The 15,842-nt window shown below is 35.5% G+C and overlaps 1 protein-coding gene across 3 annotated transcripts in view; it reads right to left on the bottom strand.

Moving 5' to 3' along the window:
• Positions 1 to 3,630: 3,630 nt before the first annotated feature.
• The window catches only part of LOC6047858 (coronin-1A), a 77,522-nt gene continuing 65,310 nt past the window's right edge, over positions 3,631 to 15,842 (bottom strand). For 2 of the 3 annotated variants that reach the window (XM_038260495.1, XM_038260496.1), the window contains 5 exons: positions 6,777 to 7,400; positions 6,155 to 6,704; positions 5,769 to 6,097; positions 5,507 to 5,704; positions 3,631 to 5,445 (listed from right to left, as the gene is read on the bottom strand). In XM_038260495.1, coding sequence (XP_038116423.1) covers positions 5,317 to 5,445; positions 5,507 to 5,704; positions 5,769 to 6,097; positions 6,155 to 6,704; positions 6,777 to 7,400 — 1,830 coding nt within the window. In that variant the 3' untranslated portion in view covers positions 3,631 to 5,316. Of the gene's footprint in view, positions 5,446 to 5,506; positions 5,705 to 5,768; positions 6,098 to 6,154; positions 6,705 to 6,776; positions 7,401 to 12,051; positions 12,265 to 15,842 lie in introns of all 3 variants that reach the window. The other variant, XM_038260494.1, reaches the window with a different exon arrangement.

Genomic DNA, 15,842 nt, shown 5'->3' with positions numbered 1-15,842 from the left:
CGCTCAAAAATCGCCAAAAAGTCGATTTTTTGGGAGGGTACAAAACTGGAGGGGTGGTCCGATTTGGATGAAATTCGGGATTTTTGCATGTTTTGATAGTCTCAACAGCTCTGCCAAATTTGGGCAGAATCGGAGATGGTAATTTTCAAATTTACATTTTTTCTTACACACTTCAGGTGGAATGACCCATATACATTTCCTAGTTTCTACTTTGACTTGATCACGAAATATCCTAGCAGAGCAATTCTTTACGAAATCGGTCTTTTTTCTTCAATTTTAATATTTGTATTTTTTAATCCGACTGAATCTTTTTTGGTGCCTTCGGTATGCCCAAAGAAGCCATTTTGCATCATTAGTGTGACCATATCATTTTACATACAAATTTGGCAGCTGTCCATACAAAAATGATGTATGATAATTCAAAAATCTGTATCTTTTGAAGGAATTTTTTGATCGATTTGGTGACTTCAGCAAAGTTGTAGGTATGGATACGGACTACACTGGAAAAAAATAATACACGGTAAAAAAAAATTTGGTGATTTTTTTATTCAACTTTTTATCACTAAAACTTGATTTGCAAAAAAACACTATTTTTATTTTTTTTTATTTTTTGATATGTTTTAGAGGACATAAATTGCCAACTTTTCAGAAATTTCCAGGTTGTGCAAAAAATCTTTGACCGAGTTATGAATTTTTTAATCAATACTGATTTTTTCAAAAAATCGTTTTTTTTCGCGTGCGTGTGTGCGTGTGAAGGTGCGGCTGGCTTTGGCTGTCCCGATGACAGTTAGCCAGTTCGATTTGCGATGCCTTTTCGTTGGGTCGCAAAATTTTTCGCGTCCGTCGCAGTGTGTTTTTCGTTTTTTTTCGCGTGCGTGTGTGCGTGTGAAGGTGCGGCTGGCTTTGACTGTCCCGATGACAGTCAGTTCGATTTGCGATGCCTTTTCGTCGGGTCGGTAAATTTTTCGCGTCCGTTGTCGATGTGCAACAACAACAAAACCCTATCATACCATTTCATCTCGATACATCGTAACTCGTCGTTCGCAAAGTTAATCAGTACCTCACTAAACATCAATCATTCAAAACTCGTGAAATCATCTCAAGTTAAAAATTACACTGTTTAACCCTTCAGTTTTAATTACAAATGATTTTGGTTCTATCTTTCCACAGCCGGCTGTCTAAGACTAGACCATTTCATTTAAAATTTAACAACAGATAAACGGGAAATGTCTCATCCGCAGCCTCCGATTGCTTGCCTTGAGAATAATACAAAATACCGTTCAACAAACACTATGATTTTGGGTCGCATCATCATCTTCTATGATGAATCCTGACCAAACACCCTATCCTACTAACAAGTTTTCAGGTTCCTGGCGCTCGTGGGGTGTAAGCACAGAGTAAATCAGCTGCCCTAGTAGCAACCTGCGCTAACTAACATTCCCGTCCCTTAAAATCGAGGTCTACAAACTGACATGGCGGGCGCCGTTGGTGGCCAATGACTGTTACCTATTCGCAACTGATCTAGCTTTAGCAATCATGGTGTTTTATCTTTTCAGCGCATTCATACATGCTGTTGATAAGGGAAACACCACTAGATCGTCGAAGCCTATAATCAGTAGTGCTGAAAGGATATTACGGTTTTGTTCAGCAACGGAGGGGCAACCATGGGTGATCTCTCATGCTCATGCTCATGCTCATGCTCATGCTCAATACTGATTTTTTCAAAAAATCGAAATTTTGGTCGCAAAAATGTTTCAACTTCATTTTTCGATGTAAAATCAAATTTGCAATCAAAAAGTACTTTAGTGAAATTTTGATAAAGTGCACCGTTTTCAAGTTAAATCCATATTTAGGTGACTTTTTTGAAAATAGTCGCAGTTTTTAATTTTTTTAAATTAGTGCACATGTTTGCACACTTTTAGAAAAAATATTTTTGAAAAGCTGAGAAAATTCTCTATATTTTGCTTTATCGGACTTTGATGATACGACCTTTAGTTGCTGAGATATTGCAATGCAAAGGTTTAAAAACAGGAAAAGTGATGTTTTGTAAGTCTCACCCAAACAGCCCACCATTTTTCAATGTCGATATCTCAGCAACTAGTGGTCCGATTTTCAATGTTAAAATATGAAACATTCGTGAAATTTTCCGATCTTTTCGAAATATTTTCAAAAATTTAAAATCAAGACTAACATTTCAAATGGGCGTAATATGTCAAACATTCATGTGTTTAGTAAATTCACCGTTAAAAACAAAAAAAAATATTTAAAAATGTTACTTTTCAATAATAGTGTTGAAAAGTTCAACTTTTCAGCACACATTTCAGTGCTGAAAAGTAGAACTTTTCAGCACTGGTATTGAAAGGTATAAATTTTCGTTTCAGTTATTTTTGGTAGGGAAAAGTAGGCTGTTTCGTTTCTCCAGAAGGACAGGAAAAGTTGACAGTTTTACAGCGGAATGCAAAATAGTAGTTTATGCAACAAGTTGCAAAAAGAGGATTTTTTCAGCACGAGTCGTACATTTATCCAACGAGGCTCACCGAGTTGGATAAATACGAAGAGTGCTGAAAAAATCAAGTTTTGCAATAAGTTCCATACAACATTTTTTGCAATTCCAAAAAACACACACTGAGTGAAATTTTATGTAAAATTTTCATATATTTTGTCAGTAAATCGTTTAAATCCAAAAAATGTTGAAAAGTGTTACTTTTCGAAACAAGTGCTGAAAAGTTCAACACCCATTTGAGTGCTGAAAAGTAGAACTTTTCAGCATTTATTTTGAAAAGTGTTGCTATTCGATTCTGTTATTTTTGGTACATAAAAGTAGGCTATTTCGTCGTTCAAGAATGACAGGAAAAGTAAGAAGTTTCACGACGGAATTGCAAAAAATATATTTTCAAATATTCCATTATCTTGATGCATCAGCCCCGAATACCCATCTTTGCTTAGGTAAAAAGAAAATAACATTGTAGATATGCACTACATGATCGCCAAAACATTTTTTTCTGAAAAAAAACTCTTTTTTTAACACATTATTTTATAAGGCCGGTGCAAATACTTCAAAAAAAACTTACTCATTGGATTAGGCCGATACAACATTTATTTCAAGGTTCTACGATAGATTCTATGTATTTTTTTACAGATACAGAAAATAATATCATACCCATACTGATTTGAAAAATTGTATTGGACTCAAGACAAACTAATTAATTGGAAATTGAAAACAAATCATATATTTTTTTTTCAAGTCAAATGAAGCAAATAGATTCTCAAAACACCAAAAAAGAAAATAAAACTTAAAGTTTACGCCGTTTACAATATTGTCTGCTTTCCATATTTTTGACTTTAGCATAACTTTAATAAACATAAACTAAATTTAGCGTTTTCTTTGTGAAAATGTCCAAAAAACTAAATTTTGATTTTTTTTTGTTTCTTGGGCTTTTTTGGAACCGGTTTATGTCAGGGGTTTTCAAAAACACGCAAAAACATGTTTATTAAACCTTTAAAAAATATCGTTTTGATATACTTTTTTTGCTTCAAATGTTTTGAAATTAGGCTTATTTTTTCTCGAATATATTTTAAACAGTAAAAAGTCAAGGATTTTTCTTTTCGTTCCACCAACCTAAAAAAACATTTCAGCTCCACAATCTTCACATACTTTTCGTACTTTATTGAAGCGCCACCTTACATTTCAGCATTGCTCTGGACACTTTCCGCGCTATTAATGTGTGAGTGTGGATTCTTTTTAAATGTTCCCCTTCGTTTGTATTGAACGTATTCATGTTTCGCGATTACATAGGCGTTTAGCATAAACTAGAGAGTGGTGGAGGAGATAGTAGTTCTCTCGATAAAAGCTTGATATGAAAGCATTTTTTTGTTTTTGTTAAATCCTGTTTTTAAAAAAACGCAATGTCTACTTGGTTTAGTTGTTTAAGTTGGCTGTACTTTGTGCTTTATGTTTGGTAAGTTTTTTTTTTTGTGTGGCGACTCCACAAGCACACTGTTTTGCTCATTATTTGCGTTTATTACATTTAGTTATAGTTAAGCATTCGTAGAAAAAAACGGAATGTGTCTATTTTGTTAATCCTCTTGTGAGTTTAGATTGTTTCAGCAGCAAGCAAGTATTGTATTGTTTTTACGGAAATGTCAGATGAATTTGGCGGTTTAAATTCGTGTGCCAAATCGGACATTTAATCAGACGGGTTGTTGTTGCTAAACCTGAGATGCTCTGCATTTTGACAGATTCGCTACTTTTTTAATCAAAGTGACACAAGAATTTCAACCGCAACATGACTTTTATCGATATTTAAGGTTGTCTGACGGTTGTTTCCTTGGAAACTCGAGTTTCTAATAATATTAAATAATAAAACCTTAACGATAACTTATAACAACTTTTGCCTAAGTTAATTTTATAATTGAGGAAAACTGAGTTATAAACACAATTTAAAAACAAACAAAAATTTAATAGTTACAGCCAATCTTTTTAAATAATTGTCACCTTCTTACCGCTTTCACCTGTCAAAGTAGTGAAAACTTCTTACTTTACGTTGGTTTTAAAATCGATGTTTGGAAAAGTGAAATAGAACCAAAAAAGTAGGGGCAGTCTGCCGGTTTTTATCGGTTTTTTGGTAACTGATTTTTTGGGGTTATATTTATTTGTCCGCTAATTGCTTTGTGTCGTTTTGTTTTGCATACAGCAACGAGTTGGACGTTTCTAAATGGGATAAATCACCTACAAAATATACGTGTGTATTTTTTCATATGTCTTCCACTAGTTATCCACCTAAGCTTAAATATCATCTTCCACTAGTTGTCTTTCTGAATGAATCACAAATCACATGTTTTTTTTTCGCTTTTCAAAATCTTTTCCGTTTTTCATCCCCAATAAAATGCAGTATGAGAAGCCACTTTAGTGTTGGTTTTTTTTCCAGCTTATCAATTATCATTCCGCTCCAAATTGTGCGCAAATAAAACGAAATTTGTCCATCGATTGAGCTGTGGCCGGTCCTCCCTCAGCGGAAACAAAAAAGGTTAAGCGCACACATTTACAGAGAGAGCATGATCATTTTGTTTGCCGTCTGGTTGAAATACTGATTTAGCGTTAGATTTTTGCGTTAATTTATTATCTTCACTTTTACTTATACGACAATACGAATTACCTGCTTCGTACTGCTACTCTAATCGTAAATTTAAGGGGAGGGGGAGTTTGAGGAATCACAACACAAAGTACATGCTTTTGTCACGAGACTTCCTCTTCAAAGTGGGACACGAGGGAATGGGGAATGGGATCCAAGATTATGATTCATCTTGTCGTCGACCTTAGTGCTTGAGCTGCAGCTGAAGTCGCTTCACCTCGGCTTCGAGTTCGCGTACCCGCTTCTCCGAGTTGTTCAGCGACTTCCGGAGGCTCTTGATCTCGTCGGACTGCTTGTTGAACGCCTTTCGGAGCTGCAAGTCAAACGCATGGATTACTAGATTTGAGGTTGGTGAAAAGAAAAAGCAAACTCACCTCATTCTCCGAGTTCAACAGGTTGATGTTCTCCAGCGAACTGTTGCGCGAGCTGTTCCGCGAACTGCTGAGCAGATTGTTCTGCAGGTTGGCAATGTCCTTGTGGTTCGCCGTCTGGTGCTGCCCGAAGATGGCCTGCAGCTGGTGGAACTTTGTACTCTGATTCGTGGACGTCTTCTGGCTCTTTTCGATTATTTGCTAAAATGGTAGAAAGAAAATCAATCAATGTGTGCCAAAGTCAGTGCCGCTAAGAACCACCAACCGTTTGTGGCCGGTAGTCCGGTATCGTCGGTTGCGACAGGAACGCAAACTTTTTCGTGTTGTTGGTCTCGAACTTCCGGTTATCGATTTCGTTCTCTTTGTTGTTTTTGCCCCCGGCGCTGTTTCCATTGGTCACGACCGAGCCGGTTGTCGTCGTCGTTGTTTGGCTGTTGCCGTTTGTGTAGTTTCCGTTGATAGACGGGGTGGTTCCGTTGACGGGGCGTTCGTTCGTGTGATTGCCGTTCAGGCTGTTCAGGATGTTGTTTTTGCTGCTGGAGTGGTGCACCGTTTTGGACTCCCTGCGCTGGCTGGTGTCCAGAATAGATTCGCCTGAAAGAAAGCAATCTTTATAGAGATGGTTTCAAATTACGATTTGATAATACCAACCAGTCTTCATCGATCTCAGCATGGGTTGCACGTTCCGGCCCGAGAACCACTCTTTGGCACCGATCGCGGGCACATTGGCCAGCGTGTCCGGGTACAGGTCACTCTGGAACAGCGTTGACTTGCGCGGCACGATCATCGAGATGGGTTCGCAGATGTTTCCTGCGGCGTGCAGTTTGTAGAACCGGAACACCTCGCACTGGGACACGGTAACGCCCCGCTTCGGCATAAACCCAAGCGCTTTCTGCGGTTGTCCCGACAGAAACTGGTTCAGATAGTACACGTACGGAGGTTCGTCCACCACTTCGTAGTACCGAATGTTGCCATCACCCTTACCCGCCAAGTAGATCATGCGAGTGTCGTAGTCAAAGTAGGGCGTCACAACACCACTTGAACTGTCGATCACTTCCTGTACCAGAGGCTTCTTCAGGTCATGCTGATCCCACACGGCAAATTGTCGGTCCGAATGGCGCGAAAATCCGGTCGTCAAGATTCTGTTGTTATCCAAGAAAACCGCCTTCGAACACTTGGTTCCCAAATGACAGACTCCCTCCTACAAAAAATACAAAACCAATGACCACCAAACTTCAACACCAACCTCCACCCCCAAAAACCCAAAACTCACCGACACCACAATTCCACTCCTCGGCTCGATCACCCTCAGCTTCTTGTCCTTCGAAGTCGTCGCGATCAACGCCCCGTCCCGGCTGACCGCCAAACTGTAGATCATGTCCACGTGGCAGCTGATCACGTTCAGCAGTGGCTTCTCGCTGTTCCCAACGTCCCACACACAAACCAAGTGATCAAACCCAGCGCTGATCAGCACATTGGCCGCCGTCGGATGCCACTCCACGTGCATCACCTTGCGCTTGTGGCCAACCAACTCAACCATACATTCACTCAAGTTAGCCGTCAGCCCACCCTCCGGCACCTTCCAGATCTTGATCGTGCAGTCGTCCGACGCCGACGCGATCATCTGATCGTCGAACGGGTTCCACTTCAGGTCCAGAATCTGCCCCGTGTGCCCGATCACCTTGCAGCACTGAAAGTCGATCCGGCCCGTCTGGTTGATCGGGATCACGACGAACGTGGTGTCGGCGACGATCGCCAGGAAGGTGGGATTGACGGCGCAAAAGTTGCCATCGTTGCCGCTGCGCACCACGCTGATGTCCGTGTAGCAGCACTCCTTGCGCGTAGGCAGCCCGTACACGTGCCGGAACTTGGAGGGCCGCACGCCGCGGAACCATAGCTGAGGGGGTTGGGAGAGAAAAGAGGAGTGTGAGAAATAGGATACAAAAATATTCTATCAATTCGTTTATTAAGATCAGACCATTCAGTTTATATTTGCCAATGCCAAATCAGTTCAATGTTAAAAAATGCGAATTACATATGTAAATTGGACAAAGCTTGTTTCTAAGTGAAATCTTATAAAGGTAAGATTATGTTTAAAAAAATATGTTTTGTTAAAATTCGTTACATTTTGTTGAGCCTTGATTTTAGTGCTCCCTTTTTTACCTTAGTTTTACAGAAACAAAAAAAAGTTAGACAAAAGAGTAAATAATATTTTCCTTCAAAAAACATTACGATTCGCAAGTAGTCAGCGAACACAGCGATTCAAATACTTCGTGAATATGCTCAAGAATATACTTGATGTTGTGTAAACAAGAAAATTTTGAAATGTTTTTAGTAACATTTATTTCAAGCAAGGGTCCTGATTAACGATTCATAGATCAAAAATCACTTACTCATCACCGAACGAATCTTTGACGATTACAGCGCGTAACCATTTGCTACTGAACACGACTCCCTAGCTGCCATTGTGAAAATTGCTTTCAAATGTTGTGCAAATAACAAAATTTTAAAATAGTTTTGAAAGCATTGATTAAAAGCAGATAAATAAATGATCAAAACAAAGCCGATCGCAAACTATTTTAAGTCAGCTTTGAGCGACATAACGCAATCGGTCTCTCTGAACCATTCGCTGAAGTACCCGATTGGAGTGAGAGGGAGAGCAAAGAGAGAGTGTTCAGTAGCGATTGGTGTTGAAGTGATAAACGATAGGAATACATCGGAGCAGTTTTGCTTCGTGCTAGATTTCTGCTCGCGAGTGACTGAGTCTTTGTGGAGCAACCCTTGATTTTAAGCAATCGAAACAATGGTTGCCGATCGCAGACTATATTGAATAAGCTTGGAGCCAATCGCAAACCAGTCTATCCGAGTGAGAGCACAAGAGAGAGTATTCAGTAGCGCTTGGTGTGGTAGTGACGTGCGGTAGGAATTTATCAAGGCTTATTGCGTCGCGTCCGATTTGTGCTCACCGGTGAAGGGGAAGATTGTGAGCAATCAGGTCCCATGAGAATTCTGACTTTTATGTGATGTAAATTATTTTTTTGCAAGTTTGTTATTTATAATTGAAACGTAAAAAAAATCAAAACTCTGCTCTGGGGTGGAAACCTCTTAGTTTAAATTTAAGAGGTTCTAATTTTCTAACAAAAACTGATTAAACTTCTAAAAAAAAAAATTTTATTGCATGTCCTCCTAATTTTAAAGTGTGTCTCTTAATCAATATGTTTCCTGAAATGAATGAGCAAAAAAAACAATTTAAAATTAACAACTCTTCATCCTGGAAAAACAGAGTTCATTTACAGGTCCCACGACGTCTAAGCCTTAGGTCAACCAAAGTATTTTACACAGTACAAAAAGGGTACATCGGCAAAGTTGAAAATTTGTCTGCAAAGGAAAAATAATCATAATAATATTACATCTGGGAAGCGGTACATCTTTCATGTCAAAAAAATGTGTAATTTTGCCTGTGAAAATGTGTAACTTTACTACTTTTCTTTTGTAATGTCACTTTTTCAGTCTTAATTACGCCTTCCAAATTTACAAAAAAAAAAATAACTGTATGAGGTTTATTTTTAAAATTTTAATCAAATTAGGAAATTCCAGGTTTTTTTAAATTTATTTTTTTTTAATCACAGAACGATAAAAAAAGAAAAAAAAAATACGAAAAAATATGGAAGAATCTCTTGCAAATTTCTCAAATGATTTGACCGCTCAAGTTTGTGGTAATTCTATTTTTCACATATACAAAAATTTAGATACATAAAAAAGGTAAACATTTGAATTTGCAACCATGCAAATTTAAATTTTTGAATTTACACACACAGTAAAAAAAATCATGGTAATATTACATCTGGGAAGGGGTACATCTTTTATGTCAGAAAAAAGGTGTGACCTCTGAAAATGTGTAATTTTACCACTTTTCTGGTGTAATGTCACTTTTTTAGTCTAAATTGAGATAAAATTACATAATAAAAGAGGTAATATTCAACCTTCCAAATTACACCTTCCAAATTTACACATTTTTTACTGTGTAGTAAATTAATCATGGTCATATTACATCTGGAAATGTTGGCAGATTTATGATACATTACTTCTAAAATTGTTTAAATTTACATCGTTTTATGTGTAATTTCACATATGTATTACATATAAATTGATTTAAAATAACATTAATATTCCGAAAATAAACTTTTTTTAATTTGGATTGAAACTATTAGTACGTGAAGGCCAAATGATAATGATTTAAGAGCTAATTATATTAAAAAATCACCCGCTCAATATAAACGATTTGTCTGCGAAAAACATTTAAAAAACATATCTTTTGGCTGTATTGTGAAGCTGAAGGTACAAAGCCCCAAACGAAGAAATTTATGTCAGGCTTTGAACTGAATATTCATATATATTTTTTTTATTTTTTATGTTTGAGTTTCAAATCGGATAATCAAATCACAAAAGAAAAAAAATCGCTTTCTCATTTTTGATTGTCTTGCTTAAGGATGAGCTAAGGCTACCAACTGTACGGATTTTTTCCTTACCATACGGAATTTCGAACCTCTTCGCGGATTTTTAACAGGCCGGAATTTTTGTAGGGAATTTTACGCATAATACGGATTTGTACGGAATTTTAACAACTTTTTAATCATTGAATTGCTTTTTTAATTTGGTCGAAGGTTTTGTTAACTAGAAATTTTTGGTTTCTGTGAGTTTGATTTAAAAAGGGAGAGTTTTCCGGGGTTTTCTTCAATTCAAACTTGATTATCAATAATTCTAGAGTTTTTAAACTATTGTCTTGCTTATGTTGATAGGACCTTTAAAAAAAACTCTGGAATTGTTCTTTTAGAAATTCCTCACTAAATATATTCCATTTCTAAAAGCTTTCTAAAACTTGTGAAAACATTTGAACATTTAACAAATCTAGAGTTTTTGTAAAGGTCCTATAAACTGTTGTGTTTCACATGCTATAGGACCTTTTCAATAAAAAAAAACTCTGGAAAAGTGTTCGTGATAACACTAAGAGCGATATTATTCGTAAAAACAATCTTGACATTTCGTAAACTTTTAAACGTTTAACAAAACAAAATTGAAGAACATAATTAATTGATTCAAATCGTGGTTTTTTTTATGAATACTTTTAAACGTGCAAGTTATAAGCACTCTGATAGCATTTTGTGAAATTTGTTAGCTGTAAAAACGACACAGTTTTATATTTTTAATTCTAAGATTTATTAAATTTAATTTATCTAAATAATTCAATGACAGTTTTTGTTATACCATGGTGGCATATCGACAAAGTGTACGGATTTTTGCTCAGCAAGAGTTGGTAGCCTTACAGTATGACCTATAAACCACTCAAATAGTAGTTTATGCAACAAGTTGCAAAAAGATGATTTTTTCAGCACGAGTCGTACATTTATCCAACGAGGTTCACCGAGTTGGATAAATACGAAGAGTGCTGAAAAAAGTCAAGTTTTGCAACGAGTTCCATACAACATTTTTTGCAATTCCGAAAAACAACCGATGAGTGAAATTTTAAGTCAAATTTTCATGAAAAATGAAAAAATGTTGAAAAGTGTTACTTTTCAAAAAAAAGTGCTGAAAAGTTCAACTTTTCAGCACCCATTTCAGTACTTTTCAGCATTTATTTTAAAAAGTGTTGCTATGCGATTTTGTTATTTTTGGTACAGAAAAGTAGGCTATTTCGTCGTTCAAGAATGACAGGAAAAGTAAGTAGTTTTACGACGGAATTGCAAAAAGTTATTTAAAAATGTTAGATCCAAGATGGCGACCAAAATGGCGATGTTGAAAGATTGAGAAAATGCATTTCGTTATTTTATAGGCAATCAACCATTTAAATTCGACTGAAATGTGATCGCAGAACTCGAATTTGATGTTAAAAGTAAGAAAATAAAAAATTACGATTTTTTGTTCATGATTCGATTATTCGAAGTTCCTTTGAAACCGATAATCAAAACTCTAGCAGTGTCGAGTCGGGATTATATATATTTTTTTAAATGGTTTACGATATCTTTTTGTGTTGGATGGAAATTCAAATTTGGCACCGCTTTAGTCATTTTCAAAACTAACCCGAGATAAACTCTGTTCCAGTACAAAACATGATCATGACATTCGATGCAACAACTAGGTGGAGAAAATTATGCTTTCAGACGTTACAAGTCATGTTTCAGAGTAAGTAGACTAAAATAAGACCAGGGCGGTTTTTGGATTCTTTCCCCTATTTGATACGAATTGTGTTTTACAATTCATTGCACTTTTGATCGCAAAACGAACGAGTTGCAATCGCTGAATCTCTGAAATTCCGTGAGGAACAAAAAGTTACCGCACGTCTTTGTTTGTCAATATTTCGCTTGGCATACCTTTTAATAACTAATTTATAATACGCAAGATAAAATCACGTCACTTATTTGTATCGAGCCCCACACTTTAACTGCGCACTCTTTGGCCGGGCAGAACGTGAGCGCACTGCAGAGAATGCAATTAATCGACACCGCAAGCATCAGCAGAATGGTTTTAGCCCCATCGATTTTTTTATATACCTGTGAGTTAGTCATACTGTCGTCGTCGCCGTCGCCGTACTGGCAATCGTCGTTATCGCTGCTGTCTTCCACGTGCCGCCGCCGGTCTCCGCCAGTACCACGTGGCGTCTGATGCAGCTGCTCCGGGTCACTCAAGCTGAGACCACCTCCGGCGCCACCAGTCTCCAGCAGGGCACGCCACTTCTCCGCAAACTCGTTCCGTATCGCTTCAAACTTTTTCGATGATTTTTAAAGGTGAAATGTAACAACGCAAAATTAACTATTGTGGACGGTTGTGAAAAATCAAACAAGCTTTCATAACAAGCTAACACTACTGAATTCTACAAAACAATCGATCCTTTCTTGCTCTATCACGGAAGAAAAACAACATTTGAAATCACCCCTTAACTTCAATTTACAGCACCTTTTGTTCAAATAAAGTTAGAGAAAAAAACACGGCACAAATTTAGCGTGGTGGGTGGAAGATGACCAATTTTCCAAGCTTTCTTCTGCAGTGATGACTCAAGCCAACACCACCGAACCCCATGTGCTGTACCGATTCCACTCGAGCTGCATCAGGTTAACTTAAGCCAACTGAACATAATAATACTGTCCGGAACGTAAAGTAATCTGAAATAAAAGGAAATAAAAAAGAAAATTAAAATAAAGCAAAAAAATGGGTGAATATTGGTAAGGTGAACTAAACCTTTAAAAAAAAAAACTAATCATAAACATAAACACAAAACATAAAACCAAAAAAACCTGTACTAAAATAAATTTCGTAACACTGGTTCGCAAACCACAACCATTTCACAACCCCGCGATGTCACATAATTGGTGGACGTTAAAAAAATGTGTTATGCTCGCTACGCTTGGAACTGGACCGTCGTCGTCGTCAATTTTGTCTTTCCGCTCGGAATGAAATTGAAGTCGAAAAAAACATTGCGCCCGGTCCCATTAAAATGTCAACTCAGCGATCGCCGCCACTCTGTTTAACGGGCCTAACGTGATGTTGTTTGGTGATAAAATAGTGCAATTGGGCGAGTTTTAAAACAGGGAAGTTTTGGAAAGATTGTGAGGTTTTTGTGAAATGCAGATTTGAGTACTAAAGTAAGATATGAAGTTTGATAGAAAGAAAATAGTTTCAAATAAGGCAGAACAAGTCATTCGGAAATTGTAATCGTGGTATTCTCAAAATCAACTAGATAAAACCGCTTAATGCAGTTGCAATTATTTTTCAAAGTTTTTGTCAAATAAGGTTCGAAAAATCAGAGAGCAAAAAATATTGTTTCAAGTAACTTCAAAATGTCAATGTAACTTAGAGTGCAAAAAAACTTAAAATGCATTCCCCTGCATTTATATTAAGTTTTAACATGTTTAAGTTGATTTAAAAATATTTTAAATTTTAGTGAACTTTCAATGTACAGTACCTACCGTCATCAGGGGTGACATTGGGTCTGGGTGGTGAAATTGGGTCATACAAAAATGCAGATTTTTGTATGACCCAATCTCACCCCAGACCCAATGTCACCCCTAATGACGGTGCCACGGTACATAACAGAAAGTGTTATGGAATCTTCTTGAAAAATCGATTTTGATATAAGAGTTTAATAACAGTTTATGTTATCATAACAAAAAATGTTATTGGTCCGATATTGGTTGACAGCAAAAACAACTAAGGAATAATTTTTTTTGTTATGGAAGAAAACCGCAAAATGTTATTGGGATGATCGGATTAGTTGTTAAAATAACAAAAAATAATTACAAAGATTTGTTCGAAGAATAACTAAAAATGTTATTAGTCTGTTATTACAACAACAATCCAATAACATAAAAATCATAACGGCGAATAACAATTCTTGTTATAAATAACATAAAATGTTATTGGTCTAGTATTTTCAAATATCAAAAAAGTTATTTCCGTCTGCTCAGGTTTGCACAAAAAAAAAATATTTTCGTTAAAACTTAGATTTGTGTAAACTAATGATTGCAAACCGATTGTGCGGTTTTTTTTCTCCTCCCCCTTGAGCTCGATATTTTTCAAACAATTTCCTCAAAATAAATCAGAAAATTATCCTATTTATGCATTAGCAATTAGGCCGTTGCAAATATTTTCCAATGTTTATGTCACCCCCTTCAAAATTTGTCCGAAAAATCAAATAACATAAAAATTTCAATGTTAGTAAAAGTCTAATCGATTGACAACAATCTAAAATGCCTTTTTCTGCATTAATAATCGTATTTAGCACGTTTGGGCTCGTTTGAAAATATTTTAAACTTTTATGAAATTACAATGTACAGCACCGTAAAAACAATTTTTTCCGCAAAAATATTTTTTTTGTCAATACTTAGAAATCTTGGAAATTAATGATTTCAAAACAATTGGACAGGTGTATAATACATTTTAAAACACTTTTTTTTATCCAAATGTTGATACTGTTGCCTGTAATTGAAATTTGTTTAACCTTTTTATTTTTTTTGCTTTATTCAGTTTTTATTTTTGGATAAAAATAGAACATATAAATTTGGAAATGGGCAAAACATTATAATGGAAAATTTTGAGTACAGTAGATGTTTCTTTTTTTAGAACAAACCCTGTTAATTAAAAAAAACTTTTAAAAACAACCATTGAAAAGCAGAGTAGAGATAAAAACTTTTGTTGTGTCTTTGCTTATGTCCTTCCAATCAAATCATTTTTTTTATTGTTATGGGATAGATCATGCCTGCCCAACGTCCGGCCCGTGGAGCCATTTCATCCGGCCCGCGACGGCTTTTCAACAAAATATTATATTAATAATAAGATTTACATAAAATTTTTGCACATTAAAAAAAAATAAATAGGAATATTTTGTTGTTTTTGCAATAAAATGTTGCTATTTCAACGTTTTTTTTTTTAATTTTGCCTTTGCACTTTTTCACTTTTAGTTTGAAATTCAAACATTTTGTATGTTGTAATTTAATTCTGATTATTTTTTTACTGATATTTTCAGAATCAATTATCAAACTGACAAACTGAGCAAGAAAACAAAATTATCCATTTTGTAAAATATATGAAAAAATAGATTGTTGTCTAAAAATTTACAAAAAGACACTAAATATTTTTTTCTGAGCTTACTTCAAATTGAAATTTTAATTTTTTGAGGAACTTGATTAAAATTTATTTTTGAATAAATGAATAAGCAAAAAATAGTGTATTTTTCAGAACAACTTTACAGTGTTAAAGTTTTGGTTAAAATAAAAGCTTGAAAACGCGAATTATTTAAAGTGAAAATTAAAATCACTGCACAAAAGGTTTTTTTTTGTAAAGAAGATTTGGATACATATTTTAATTTAATAAATTTTATCATGTCTTATTGATTTTTTAAATATATTGGTGTGTTGAGGAAGTTGAACTATAATTACAATACAATTTTAAACAAAAACAATATAAAAAATATAATATATTTATTTTTTTGAAATCTATGTTTATCTTTCTTATTATCAAGATTTATGAATCTTATTTGCAATACTTGTTTTTTTTTTACTTTAAAATAACTTGATGAAAATTGTTTGATGAAAAAAGAATTGTTGATTTTTTCCAACTTCCGGCCCGCCACAGCTTCAGAAAAATCAAATCTGGCCCGCAGGGCCAAAAGGTTGGGCACCCCTAGGATAGATCGTGAAAACGGCTCAGGATTTCCACGAATCTAAGTAAATTTAGGTTAAAAAGAAACGAATATTTTCAGTTGTTTCTGAAATTACAATTTTTAAACTAACATCACAAATTATCACGAAAGCCTCAATCAACTTTTTTTAAACTTGAATGGTGATTG

This window comes from Culex quinquefasciatus, chromosome 3 (genome assembly GCF_015732765.1).
Source record: "Culex quinquefasciatus strain JHB chromosome 3, VPISU_Cqui_1.0_pri_paternal, whole genome shotgun sequence".
In the NCBI taxonomy this organism is placed as follows: domain Eukaryota; kingdom Metazoa; phylum Arthropoda; class Insecta; order Diptera; family Culicidae; genus Culex; species Culex quinquefasciatus.
Note: the sequence above shows the minus strand (reverse complement) of the source record. Positions and strands in the feature narration are given on the sequence as shown.